Here is a 14,078-nt window from a genome sequence, read left to right on the forward strand (position 1 = left end):
GAAAAGACAAAGCACAAACGTGGACAGTTTGTCCAGAGCAAAATCTCTGCAAGTGGTTCCTGTTTTGACTGCCAGTCCCACTGACGAGCAGCACCATGCTGTAAAACATCAAGACACTCTTAGGAGCCTGTCAGGTTTTGTGAACAGGAAGTATTGACAAAGTGGACTTTCTTGGTCTTGGATGTTTTTGTTCTCTTTTTGTAATGTGTACCCATCAAACTGCAGTTGAGCTGCATGTTTGGGGTATGGTGTAATGCTGAGGAATGGCCTTGCCCATGTACAGGAGGAAGTGTCTGGCATCCACATGAACACTGGTTTGTTTAAACTGTGCAGCTGCGAGTTAACCTGCAGTCAAAGTTAATGATAGAGGAAGCTGCAGTAAATCTGATTTCATATGGAGGATCTAGATGAGCCTTTGAGGTCGTTAGTGTTTCATTGTTTGCAAATGAGATAAGACAAATTTAATGATCATAAATACAGGGAACATCACACAGGCAGATATAAAACATAGGCAGTAAATTTCTCCCTTTTTCATCGTGAGCAAAATATACGTTATTCCAAAAAGAAATCTATGAAAGGCCAAAAAGACATATTATCATATGAGGGAGAAGAACAAGCAAACAAACACAAATAAAATACTGCTTATTCATCAAGCTATGCGATTACAGGGTGCACATTCACACACTGAACACACGCAGCGGTTTTGTACACTGAGGCCCGGTTAAAAAGGGACTGGATCAGGGTGCATGTCTCTCAGTATCTGCACTGAAGTGGTGGACAACTAAAAAGGGGCTTAGAAAGTGAAAATGCAACTCAATCTGCAGGAATTCTGGTTTTTAATTTAAACAGGCAGATTTTTCTTAAAGTCCGCTGGCCCCCCAGTCTGGCCACTGGCTTCGTGTCGGCTGAGGATTGTTCTACAAGGTTCTCAAACCCCCCAATACCTGGCTTTGTGTCTGACTGGTCTCCAGTCTGGGTGTAGGTCCTTTGTGCAGCAGAAGGAGGCGAGGAGGAGGTGTCTATAGTAAATCCAGGGGGTCTTCTCATTGGCTCGGGAGCCTATGTGGGACTCATATGGGAGCTTTTGAGAAAAAAATATTGGCTGGGGCTGGATATTGGATGAGTGATGGTTTGTATTATGGAAAACATTGATGACTTTGAACCTCATCTCTTCAGCACCAAACTATTGGAAGCTCTTGGAAAGAATGGAGCATTTCCAGGCTAGTGGGGCACAGATTTTGGTTTGCTGGTTCATTTTTCTGGCCGTGTTCTGTTGTATCAGCCAGTCGCAGATGGAACAGTCACATGGCTGATGAGGACTTTCCGAAGCATGATCCCCTTTCACCGCCCCCCCCCCCCTCTTGTAATGCAGTAAACACAGTCAGCTTTACATACAATTACAAAGACAAACGGAGAAAACACACATCGCTTTACAGCGAGAGGATGACAGTGTCCCTTCAGTCATTATCGTAGATGCAATCTGCAAAAGAACAAAGCAGAGCTATCAGAAGATCGAGCCAGACAAACCATACAGTGTGTTTCAAAGGAAATTGCCACACTGCTAAGGGGCTCTTAAAGTAACAGCTCGATTCGCCAAGCATTTTATCCATTAATGTCCATGTAAGATTCCATACTTGTGCTTTCCTGTAGAGCACTGTTTCCCAACCCAGTCCTCAGGGACAGAGGCGTAGCGACAGGACAGACAGGCGGCTGGCTGGGTCCCTGAACGTTAAGGGGGCCCCTTAGGGCAGCTGATTAGATAGAGCAGATTTGTTGTTGCAATGTACTATCTGTGTATTCTGTTTATCGCAAAGGTGATAATAGAGGACTTGCATTTCTCTTTGTTGATATCGTTCATTTGGACTTCACGTTGAAATAAAGGTAATACATTTTACCATGCTGGGGGAGGGGAAATTGGGGGGCCCCATGGATTTCTTTTGCCTAGGGCCCCCAGAGTCCCTAGAATCACCTCTGCTCGGGGACCGACAAACGGTCTGCATTTTTGCTTCTTCCCACCTCCCAGCTAGACAGTCCACATTTTTGCTCCCTCCCTACCGGGAGCTGGGAGGAAGCAAAAACATGGACTGTCTGCAGGTCCCTGAGGACCGGATTGGGAAACACTGCCATAGAGGACTGAAATATATACGGAGAGCATACCATCTCCGATGTCATCGTAGATGTCCGAATCCCTGTGAAAGCAAGAGAGGAGAGATTTCGTCATGTCAGTCGTGGTGTTTGGGCAGCGCTGTGATGTTTCTGTGCACCATGTGGATGAGCAGGTGCTCGAGAACCTGACTGGCCTCTGTGTCTGACCTACAGCAGCATGTTTGTATTGATGTTAATGTTTGACTTTTCGATGAAATACTTACTCCATAACAACATTGCTTGTTGACACATAGCCGACTGCAAAGCAAAGAGAGAAACACGGTATGTTATTTCAGAAATGAACATGGAACCGATTTATAGTAACAGTGGAGTACTATATACCTAGTTTAGTTTGCATTTTAAACATTGTTTAGTTTACATTTTAAACTGGCCTGATCTTCTCTAATCCCCCTTCCCCCTGGTAGGTAATACCTCCAAAAACACCTCAGACCTCAGCAGTTAACTCAGACTCACATTTTCCCTCTTCATTCCTGCAGATCAGCTTGCCGTCCACAGCCTTCACAATGACATCCAGGGTCTCCCCTGGTTTAAGCACCAGCTCTTTGGCCGCCCACTTTTTCCCGCTGAGTGACGTTAAAACAGTCACGTGGTCAAGAACCTGGATCTCTCCTTCAAACTGCCAACAGCAAAGACCAAATTGCCTTGTCACGTTAATGTTTCCAGGGGCCGTAAAAAGCAGAATCAAGGGACCGAGAAGATGTGAGGTTTCAGGGGGACACAGCCGAGGGCAGTAGGTCACGCTTGGTAGAACTCACTTTGAACTTCTTCCGAAATTCCTTCTCCTCCTTCTCAAACTTCTTCTGCTTCTTCGGGTCCTCCACTTTGCCCTTGGGCTTGGCCGCGTGGCTGAGGAAAGAGAGGGCAGTGACTCAGCGGCTCCCTGCCTGGTTCAGACCTGCAGAACCGCTTCAGCATTTTATATTTAACAGAGCTGTTGAGAAGGTAAGAGCAGGACCCGATGGCGTCGGCTCACCCGGGGATGGGGGCGTCCACGTCGTCATACACCTCATCAACAGAGGATGCTGTGTTTTTTGTGGGGACAAAATGATACACAACAATGAATCAGCAGGTTCTGAATATCAGTAATGAGAGGCACATGTGGACTACAATGAACTAATCAAGGGTCCCAGTGCCCTGAAGTGGACTAGCATCCCTCGCACAGTGCCGGTCTAACGCTTGCTAGATTTTGCTCTGTACTCTGCTGAATTAATAAGCAGGTATCAAAAATGGATATATGGATGGATGGACGGATAGATGGATGGATGGATGGATGGATGGTTGTTTTAATTATGAGTTACTCTGGATCCCCCAGTTGGGCTGGAAGCCCATTTCTACACATCAGACAGGAACCAAATCTCCAGCAGCAGTCCATGTGGGCGTGGTCACCAGGCCTCACCTGCGTTTTCTTCAGGAGTGAACTGAGGCGGGGGTGGGACTCTGGAAGCACACAAAGGAGAAAGAGCCACGGTAAGCAGCTGCCACAGCATGCAGCAGAGAAAGTGCCAGGTGAAGAGATTAGGTTAGTATTCCAAGGATCTTCATCATGGCTATTTTGAGGGCAAGATGATTGATGGCGCTGTGAAAGCAACGTGGATTCAAACACGCATGCAGATGCTGTGTGCAGCATGTTTCTGAGGTTAACGAGGGGGCAGGAAGAAGTCACTGTAACAGATATATATGGGGACCATCTGCAGAGAGCAGCGGGCAATTTGATTTCCGAAGCTGATTGACAGTGGAGCACAATCAAATGTCCCATAACACTGAAGTAATCAAAGATTAGAAAAATCAGCAGAATTTGAGGCAAGCCTGTGGAATCACAGTTAATCACACTGGCTGTGGGAGTGGGTCCGGTTAAAACAGTTATGAATTAGAGTCCGTTTGGCAGAAGCTGAATTTGGAGGAAACAGCGTGCTGATTAATGGTCAGTTGTATGCCCAGCAAAGGTGAGGATTACTGGTTACTCCTGGCTGTGCCTCTCCTCCAGTCGTCCCAGCCTTTGAACACACTCAGGAGATTCCGGGCTTTGGGTGAGATCTTGGACTCCTGTAGGCTGGTGTCGGGGGTGGGGCGGGGGGGTTACGGCTTAGGCACCACAGTGATACAGGCTGAAGAATGAGCGCTCAGCCTCGTCTGCACACGCACACAGAGGCGTGAAAAAACGACGACTACACACGGGGACGTGCACGGTACTCAGCGGCACAGCTGCTCCGTGCGAGGACCTCACCTGACGTTCAGATCTGGGTCGTCCAAGTCGTCGTATATGTCACCGTCCTCGCCTGGCGGCGGGGGCAGAACCACTGTGAGAACACGGACGGGGGGGTTTAGGGACGTCTCACTTTATTCAAGGCCTTTGGTGGTCTTTTCACCGCTCTGCTAATGACCCCATTTTGATCTGGCATATTTATTATGGTCTTGTGGACATGTTTACGTTTAGCTTTCATTTTTTTTTATATCCAAAACATTTTAAGTGTTTCTGAAGCTTACCTCCAGGACCTCTTACGACCCTGAAATAAAGAACGGGTTTAATGTTAAAACTGCTGGATGTCTGAGGCAGCCCACACCCCGAGAGCCACTTCCGTCCACAGGGGAGCCCCAGACCCACCTGGAGTCCTGGCTGCCCACGTCGTCGTACAACTCCTGGTCCGTGTTGGCCTGGCCGGTCACCGCTTCTCCCTGGCGCTTCAGGGTGTCAAAGTCGATCGCCACTGACTCGGTCTTGATGTAACCATCTGCAGTGAGGAAAGGAGGAAGAGGGTGAGTTGGAAGGAGAGGAAGGCAGGGAGGAAGGAGGGGGCGGAGCCAGCTGCTCACAGGAGCCTTCCCGCGTCCTGCCCAGCCAGCGGCCCTCGGGGTTGTCTGTGATGCGGATGATCTCGATGGGGTCGCCCTGCTTCACACTCAGGTCCGTCTTGCCACCTTTGCAGTCCACTCTGGCCTTGCCCCTGTGGATGACTTTAACAGGCCCTGTAATCTGTGCAGAAAGGATAGGGGGGAGCCCTTTAGCTGCAGTGCCGCTCGGCCCTGGGGGGATTCCCAGGGGTCCCCTGAGGGGCTCGTGGAGGGCCCACACACATGAGACTCACCTTGAACTTCTTCCTCATCTCCTGTTCTTTCTTCTCTCGCTCCTTCTGCTCCTTCTTCTCCAGCTCCACCTTCCTTTTGTCCTCCTTATCCTGCCTCTTCTCCTTCGCCTCCGCGGATGACCTGTGGAGGAGCTCAGTGGTCACCTTCATGTGGTATATAAAGTCAGTAGCCTTCAAATGACCAAACTAACGGCTTTCTCAAAGTTTAAAATTTAAAAACAGTCTGATTAAAAATGAAATGAGTGAATAACACTAATAATGATGCGTTGAAAATTGACTCCTAATCATAAGTGACAAAACAATTAAATAAAAATGAATCTGGCGTAAGATTCTAGGCCCCTGACCAGGATAAACAGTTAGACGATGGATGGATGGATATTGGGTCAAATACCCATACTTTACTAGGTTTAACCCGACACTGGGCTAATGGCCGCTTGATGACATCATAGAAACTCGCCCTGCTCCTCAGAAGCACCTAAGCGACACGGCTGTCTCACCATCTGTTGTCGGGGTCTTCGTAGGTCTCCTCGTCGCTGTCGCTACCCTGTGTGCGTGAGAGGGAACGGCATGAGGCAGGAATGTGGACGGCGCCGCCCTGCTGTATCAGAGGTGGCTGGGCTAACGGCAAAGGGGCGGAGCCTTAGGCTCCTTTATAGATCACCATGCAAACCAATCAAATCTAACTAAAATGGCCAGTGGAAGGATTCCTGTATATTATAACCATTAGTATACCAAGTCATGCATGTGGCTATACAGTACTTAGCATCGGAAGTGAATAGTGAAGCTGAGGCAATAATAGTAACAGTCAGTGGTAATGATGGCTTCAGCTCGGGTGGCATCACTGAGAGACTCGTCAGCCCTTCCTGTGACAGACCCCATCCAACTGCCTGATACCTCACCTCATGCTTTTGGTTTGGGTGACCTGGAAGAGAGATGCATGATGTGAGAGACACTCTTCTTTTGGGCATTGATACAGCTTGCAGACTAAGGATTTCTCCTTCTATAATCTTCCTGGGGTGGTTCCCCAATGCCCTGGCTAAAATGACTCATTTTGGCCCCATCAAATCTGCCCTTCGTCACCTTAGCTACGGTGCAGAATGTGAACCTTAGCTGCTGTTGCATCATCCAGCTGGGTGCTGCACAGTGGTGGTATTTGATGTGGCTCCCCATTGGTTCTGTAAATCGCTTTGGGTGTCTTGAAAAGCATTATTTAAATGCTGCTTTCATTCATGTGTTCATTTTGGCCTATCCCACAGTCCACTTAGGCATAGAAATCCTACATCACTCTTGTAGAAGGGCTATGGATGTACAAAGTACCCACTTCCCTAATCTGCTCGGGCATACAGACCCCTGCCTTACCTCCAACGTCGTCATATTCATCTGGCTCTGACTGGGGGCTGGCAGGACAGACAGACAGACAGACAGACAGGAAGTGAGAGACATTGCAGCAGGTTAATTTTACACAGAACATGCGCTACATGTTTTCTCATGTGCAGATGTCTATCATGGTGCCATCTTGGTTTAAATAGTGACACGCTTTTAAGTCTCTGCTTGTGCGTGTGGTTACTCACATATTTCCTGGGCGGGGGGGCAGGCTGGGGGCTGCCGATAGGGCGGGCACTGGTGGGGGAACATTGCTGCTGGGGTGAAAGGCTGGGGGCTGCGGACGACCTCCGGGTTTCTTCAAGCCTGGACCTTTTAGCAGAAATATACAGAAGATTAAGCTCCTCGTGCACGCACAGTGTGATTCTACCTCATCGTTAGATTGTGTCTTGGTCGTGTAAAGCACTAATTGAGTAAGGTCTTGTGTCGTCAAGTGTAGACCAAGTGAAACTTCTGGAAGGAATGGAGAACTTTTTCACCCGTAAGCAGTGTACATGACAACGGAGTAACCCCTGTATGAATGTGGGACCACCTGAGCTCACGTCCCTGCTGTAAACATTGCCTCAGAACCTTTCAGTCTTGACTTTAATAATGCACATTTTATAAGCTCTCACAAATTCCCATCACTGATACTGGTGGGGTCTGACCATTGCATCGATTTGCAGGTTGCTTATTTTTTACAGAACTTCAGCGGCAGAGCGTACACGGCCTGGGGTTAGCCACCTGAGCCTTAGAGAGGCTGCAGCAAGGACCCTGTCCTGACGTTAAGCGGAACTGCACAGCCCAGAGACTGCAACGGAAAACAAGAGAGCCAGAGGAAGTAGAGCAGGGGAAGAGGAACAGAGGCCTGGCCGCTTGTGTGCTTATCTTCCCCGAGGTCCTTCCCATGGACGGGCCCTGTCAGCACAGCCCTCTGTACCCTGAAGCTACAGCCTGCAAGGCCCAAAAACATTGGCTCTTGTGCAGCCACGGAAAACTACATTGTCTTGGGGCAGGGTGGACAATGTGGGTATGCATGGGTGTGAGAACTTGCAGGAGTCGCTTTCTCCTTCATGCTCTGGTCTGTGCGGCTGCCTGTATGACTTTTATATCGGTGCTTTTCTTCACCACACGCTTGGCCACACTCTGCCTGCTGGCTGCCTTGCAGTTTGTCCACATGAAGTAAAGCTGAGCATAGCCATGCTTGGGAGAAGACCTACACGTTTTATCAGTAGGATTCCAGGGCAGATAATAACCAGAGTGACTGGTTTACATGACTAACGCCAGTGTCATAATGAGCAAGGTCTGCTTTTGATTTCACTTTTGTCAAGTCTTGAACTAGACAGTCATCGCTACAAGCTTTGAACAGCGGCTCGACCGGCCTTATCTGAGGGCTACTCTGCTTAAACCAGTGTTACCCAGCCCGCTCCTTGGGAACCTGCAGGGAGTCCACGTTTTTGCTCCCTCCCAGCTCCCTGTCAGACAGTCCACGTTTTTGCTCCCTCCCAGCTCCCTGTCAGACAGTCCACGTTTTTGCTCCCTCCCAGCTCCCTGTCAGACAGTCCACGTTTTTGCTCCCTCCCAGCTCCCTGTCAGACAGTCCACGTTTTTGCTCCCTCCCAGCTCCCTGTCAGACAGTCCACGTTTTTGCTCCCTCCCAGCTCCCTGCCACATTTTGGCTCCCTACTGGCTCCTGATGGGACCAAATTGGGAGAAACTGGCTTAAACAAACATTCTACTTTTTCACAGCATCTCGCATATAGAGGACCGGGGGCCCCTGCCCCCCATGGCTGTCGGCTAACAGGTAAAAGCTGTGATTTAGCAAGTGTCCCAGTATTCTGAGCAGACAGTGGCTCGCCTCTTTACCTCAGCAGACGGCGGCGTCTCTGCACGGCCACAGGCTGGCCCACACACACCTTACCTTCACTACTGGGTTCGCCAGCCTTCTTGAACTTCTCCAGGCTGATTTTTGGCGGTCTGTTTGGCTTGGCCGGGGGGGTCCCCAGAGCAAAAATGTTGGGAAGGGGGTTCTTCTTTGGTGCATTGGGGTCACTGTTCTCTTTTTGTGAGGCTTGGGCCTGGGTCTTCCTCACAAAACTGGGCTTCTTGGCGGCTGGTGACTTGGGTCCCGCTGCATCGTTGGAGCTCTGGGGTCTGGGCCCTTCACGGGGCGCTTCCTCGGTGTTCTCCTTGTTGAAGGCGCTCTGGGCGGCCCGAAAGCCTGTGGGTTTCAGGTTAGACAACGGGTGGGGCTTGGAGCCCGAGTCTGGTGTTGACGTGTCTTCCGCCTGTGAGCGCAAAACCCCTAAGGTGCTCTTGGGCTTGTTGGCGGGCAGCGGCTTGGCTGCAACCGGGCCACTGCTGCTGCTGTCCTCAGGCTTGGCACTATCCTTCCAGGGGGGCTTGGTCATGACAGAGGGATGTTTGGGGGTGGACATCTTGGGGTCGGACAGGGTGGCAGTGAGCACTGGCTTCAGTGAAATCGGTTTGGGTAGGGGGGGTTTGGGTTCACCATCTGTAGCCGTCTCTGAGGTCTTGGGCTTGAAGGTGTGGGGCTTGGGGAAGGTGGGCTTCCCGTCCTCCGAGCCCCCTCCAGGCTTGGCCGGTGGCACTTTGGATCGGGGGAACTCGTGTGTTTCCGGGGTGCTCTGGGAGGAGTCTGTGTTCCTCCTGACGTTGGTCTTCAGGCCAGTCGTGTTCCCCGACAGGGTGCTTTCTAGCGCTGTCCTCTTAGGCTGGCTGGACCCTCCTGAGGAGAAGGTATGGTGTAGCGTGGGATGCCCCCCCGTCGCTGCCTCCGTGGAACCATTGTTGGGTGCGTTGAAGCGTGCCATGATGGCCTTCACGTCCGGCTTGGTCTCCTGCAGACACACAACAGGCTGAGAGGAAGCCAGAGCAACATTCGAGAACAATCCTCCAGGTAACCTGGTCGGTTACTCCTCAAAGATGGAGTCCCCCAGCCTTTCAGAAACAGGAGATTTGCCAGGAGAGGGGAAAGACATTTGAAAAGGGCTCACCTTAACTCTGTGGAGAAGACAGAAGCGCAACACTAATCTACGAAGGCTAACTGTCAATACACACTCTGCACCCAGTTCTGATGTCCGTCGCCTAGCTTGTCACTGGCACATCAGTGCTACACAGGAAGAGCAAGAATAATATAATGGAATTGATCTAAACAGGAAGTGATGTATGGTACAATGGACACCGACTGTGTGGGGGGTGTCTGCATGCACGTCTTCCTGTACTGATAATATGGGGCCGGGGGGGGGGGGGGGAGATAAAGGCTGCCCAGCTATGGGCTGACAGACAAGGAGGAAGCTGCTTTAGCGCATGAGCTCAGGAAAAGATAGGGCTTTTGAAACATTCTCTAAAAATAAACATGACAGGGCCACCAGAAAACATGCCACTCGGAGGCGAGCAAGTACGCGGGGACAGGTGAAGGGGTGGGGGCGGTATACCCCCCCCCAGCATGCGGAGAGTGTATGAGCCTGCAGGCAGAGGCAGTCGCTCAGAATGGCACAAGGACAGAAAGGAAGAAGTTACTACCCGTCTAATCCTTCGTGGGTTTGGGGGTGGGCAGCTTGGGGGGTGAGGGCTGACATGGCCATCAGCCTCTGTGATGTCACACTGCCGTCACCCATGTTCATTAGCCACAGTCCTTCCTGTTACCTTGCCTGACCGGGGACTGGCCTGTCATGGAGGGACATATCCGTGACAGCTGGCTTCCCCTTGCCACTCATGTGACCAGATGCAAATTTTCTTGAGTGGACCAAATGATATTCAGCGCTGTGGAATTGCTTGGGGTCGACCAAGACTGGCAGAGTGAGGCTCGCCAGAGACACGCCTTCAGAGACTGCTGGGGGGGGGGGGGGGCTGAGAGGAGGTGTGACAGAGAGCTGCAATATAACAGCGAGGGTGAGAAGGGAGGAAATTACAGCATGTGAGGGATTTCTCAACGCTGTACTTTCCCTGCTCCGCCATAGCTTAACAGCTCTGATCTGAACGCACTGGATCGCCCTGGATCACGAATAGGAATCGTGGGTCATGAATTAAGGGCCACAAATCCACATAGTGAATTACGAAACAACACACACGGATCAGAAATCGCCACAGCAGATTGCAGATCAAGAAATCATGCAGCAAAGACGAGTCGCCTGCAGCTCCGTATCACATGGGACACAGTGGCACTGCATGCCAGTGTTCCGGGATGTACTCAGCACAGAAAGACACTTCATGATGCAAGGTGTCCCTGTCCTGAGGCGGTCAAGGCCTGCGAGGGAGCAGGTTAGACAAACAGCAAACTTCAGTGACGTTGTCTGCTAAGCAAATACACAGAAGCATTTCAGTTTAGAAAGGCCTGGTTAGCCTATCCAGTTATGGATACAGCCCCAAGTATTTTAGCCCTGATGCCAATCTCCCTTCAAAAAAAAAAAAGTCAAGCCCCGGGTAAATTTGACTGAACCCCTGATCTTTTCAATAGCTACAATCACCCCTGCTGGTGTCTTTTTGCTGTTTGTACAGATTGACAATTGACCCCCCCCCCCCCACCCACTGTCATCTGTCTGTGACTGAAAAAAGGAGAAAAGTTCAGCAGAGGAGACACTGGTGGGACTTCCACACAGCTCTCCGCAGATCTTCTGTTTGTACAGGTAGTTAATTCCCTCATGAGTATTTAATCACTATGTCAACTCCTTTTGTTCCTTCATTTATATCACGTGGTTAATGAGTTACGTCTCAGGGACCCCATTTATCGCAAAGATCAGCCGCATTGGGTAATGCCCTACGATTCCCTGACGTGAAAAACTGAGCTTACAAGCAATGACAGAGCATGTGTGAATGGTGCATCTGACCACTGACTCTGGGGTGTACACCAGCCATTATGGTGCAGGGAGAGAGTACAGCACACAGCATTAAACAAACATACTGTCCTGTCTGCAGCTCACGGAATCAGACAGGGAGAACACGAATCCGTCGATCAGTGACTGGAAAAGGGGTCACATGTTGTACTTTGGCAGTGACTTTGCATCTGCTGGGTTCATGCAAATGATGTTAAGGGTGTTATGGAAATAATTTGCTTGGTCCTTGAAGACCAGAGCCGGTTACAATCACTCTGCTTGCAGCATCTCAACCTGGATGAAAGACTCGAACTTCTTCTGGAAAATGAAGGATTTCACTGCAACACTGTTCCCTATCACAAAAAGGCCAAGTATCGCAGTGCGTCCTTGTCAGGCCAGCTTAAAGCACATGGATGGGCGTGTAGTGGCCAGAGCTTCATACGTCGACAGACTAAACATGGTGACTCTCTGAAGATGCCTCTGTGGTGACTGTTCTGTGTTACAGAGACCCCTAAAGGATCATCCCAATCCTATACTGAGCAGATCACTGGGATCCCCGCCTGATCCAGTGCCAGCGGCAGCTGCTGACAGCTGTCCCCATCCCAGCCACAAGCCAATGCCCCCCCTTCCCCAAACAAATGGACACTTGATGCTGAAAATCCACCTCTGGTATCACACCTACACCCAGCTCCTGATTATCTCTGCGGCGATTATCAAGGTAACATGGCTGATACATGAACGTCCAGGTTTAATGAGTCTTGCAGTTCCTCATAGACTTGGCTATATACAGACAGGTTTGGACATGGACACTACTGTAGCTTGACATGCTATGTAAGACATGCCCGCAGCTCGAGGACCGGATGGTTCCTGTGTGACAACTACAGTGTGAGCTCATGTCAAAAATACTACAAAAGCCTTTTTGTTAGCAGATAGCTGTGGTTATGTGGTCTTAGAGAGCAACACTCCATCATATAAACAGCCCCCCACACTCAACACAAGCAGCTTCCTGAAAAAAACCCTAAATTAATAACTGGAGACTGCTTAAAGCACTGGTTAACAAAATGAGAGTTTTACTGCAGCCGAGGTCCTACACTTGGCAGGCATTTTGGATCACGGAGCCGTCGGTGTTTTATTGCTATCGAGACCTGCCAGCAGCACCACCCAGGGACCCGTCCTCCCCGAGCAGTCAGCTGACCTCCTCGTGCAAGAGCACACCCCGTATAGGGGTCCCACTGCCGACCCGTCCCAGCTCACCATGCCTGGAACAACCACTCATGATTAGAAACGACACTGGATCCACGAGAGGCTTGCTCTAATTGGATGCTGGATTTGCCCCGGGCTTAAAGCGTCCAGGAAAACTGAGACATGGATGAGAAAACAGAGGAGGGAAAATGGCAAATCTAAATGAAAAGTAGCAAAGAGGAACTGCATTTCTCTGCAGGGTGAAAACAGCTTGTCTTTCACAATCCAGCCGCAAAGTCAGCCATGTAGCTCATTTGAAGTCCAGACTCTGAGATGTTTAAATTCAAGCCAGCGGGTTCGTTCTTTCCACGTCCCCCTTCAGCAGAGAGACAACAGCTACTCTCTCGCTACTCTCAGGTTCCTTGGCACTGTCACCAGCCACATCCACATGTCAGCTCACCGGCGCTAATGCATAGTGACATCCCGTTCTGGAGGGGCGGCCGCTGGCTTGTCACAACAGAGCGAGCGCAGAGCGGTGGCAGGCGGCAGCGTACTCACCATGTCTAGTGAAGTCCCCAGCAGCCTGGCGTGAGTGTGCACTTGTGTGCCTGTGTGCGTGCGTGCTGCCTCTGTGATGTGACACATCCACTTCCCCCTTGTCGCGTCAGACGGACCTGACTCTCATCGCAGGAAGCTGTCTTTCTTCATCACCATCACGATTTGCCTATTTCTTGCAAAGTCTGTTCCCACCCCCTGAACGGGGTGAGAGGGGTGGGGGGCTGGTGGTGGGAGAATGTCCCGGTCAACACTGAGTTGAACATCTGCATGCACACATATGTGAGTGAGAGGCACAGTCGCAATCTCTAGATCTGCTGCTCTCAGAATAGTGTTACATTAACAGCTTGGCGATAAACAGCAGGGGCTGAGTACAGACTGAGGCAGCAAGCTAGCTACTCGTACTCAGCTTAGGGACAAAGCTCAGCGCGCATTGTCCCGCACAGTGCAGAACCCGCGTGTGAAACAACTGCAGCGGCTGTGTGAGACTGAATATGCTGCAGCTGCTGCGGGACAGAGTACTTATACTTCTCTCTCATAGCATTAGCTGCGCTCAAAATCAATACTGGTCTCATAAAACAGAGTACTCACTCTTGTAGAACGGAGTACTCTCACTACTCTGTATTTGCTGTGCTCAAATGCAGTATTCAGTGTGATGAAGTACTTGAATGCAGTACTGAATCTGTTTGGCCACGTTCACATTGCAGGACAAATGTGGCCCAAATTCGATTTTTTTTTGCTCATATGTCACTCAGATCGCATTTTTTCATGACCATGTGAACAGCACAAGTCAAATGTAATCCGATTTTTCAATTCCGGTTTGGGCCACTTCAATACGTGGTCATAAATCGGATACAGGTCTGATTTTTTTGCAATGCGAGCTCAGTCTGAACAG

General features: G+C 50.2%; 1 protein-coding gene across 6 annotated transcripts; it reads right to left on the reverse strand.

Annotated features, from left to right (window-relative positions):
• Nucleotides 1-428: 428 nt before the first annotated feature.
• Nucleotides 429-13,326, reverse strand: LOC111842255 (FYN-binding protein 1). 6 transcript variants are annotated; one of them, XM_023808675.2, is made up of 19 exons: nucleotides 13,187-13,326; nucleotides 8,533-9,472; nucleotides 6,821-6,944; nucleotides 6,609-6,646; nucleotides 6,149-6,171; nucleotides 5,747-5,793; nucleotides 5,250-5,370; nucleotides 4,978-5,137; nucleotides 4,769-4,895; nucleotides 4,651-4,670; nucleotides 4,391-4,442; nucleotides 4,121-4,216; nucleotides 3,563-3,603; nucleotides 3,140-3,188; nucleotides 2,922-3,012; nucleotides 2,620-2,782; nucleotides 2,370-2,403; nucleotides 2,158-2,189; nucleotides 429-1,480 (listed from the first exon to the last, which is right to left on the reverse strand). In XM_023808675.2, exons 1-19 carry the CDS (start codon nucleotides 13,271-13,273, stop codon nucleotides 1,458-1,460), a joined length of 2,268 nt encoding a protein of 755 aa, XP_023664443.2. In that variant the 5' UTR covers nucleotides 13,274-13,326; the 3' UTR covers nucleotides 429-1,457. The 6 variants fall into 6 exon arrangements, 5 of the variants coding, with proteins under 5 accessions (XP_023664443.2, XP_023664442.2, XP_023664445.2 ...); XM_023808674.2 differs by having other exon boundaries at nucleotides 4,391-4,463; XM_023808677.2 differs by lacking the exon at nucleotides 13,187-13,326 and adding an exon at nucleotides 9,629-9,738 and having other exon boundaries at nucleotides 4,391-4,463.
• Nucleotides 13,327-14,078: the final 752 nt, after the last annotated feature.

Source organism: Paramormyrops kingsleyae, chromosome 7 (genome assembly GCF_048594095.1).
Source record: "Paramormyrops kingsleyae isolate MSU_618 chromosome 7, PKINGS_0.4, whole genome shotgun sequence".
NCBI classification, from domain to species: Eukaryota; Metazoa; Chordata; class Actinopteri; order Osteoglossiformes; family Mormyridae; genus Paramormyrops; species Paramormyrops kingsleyae.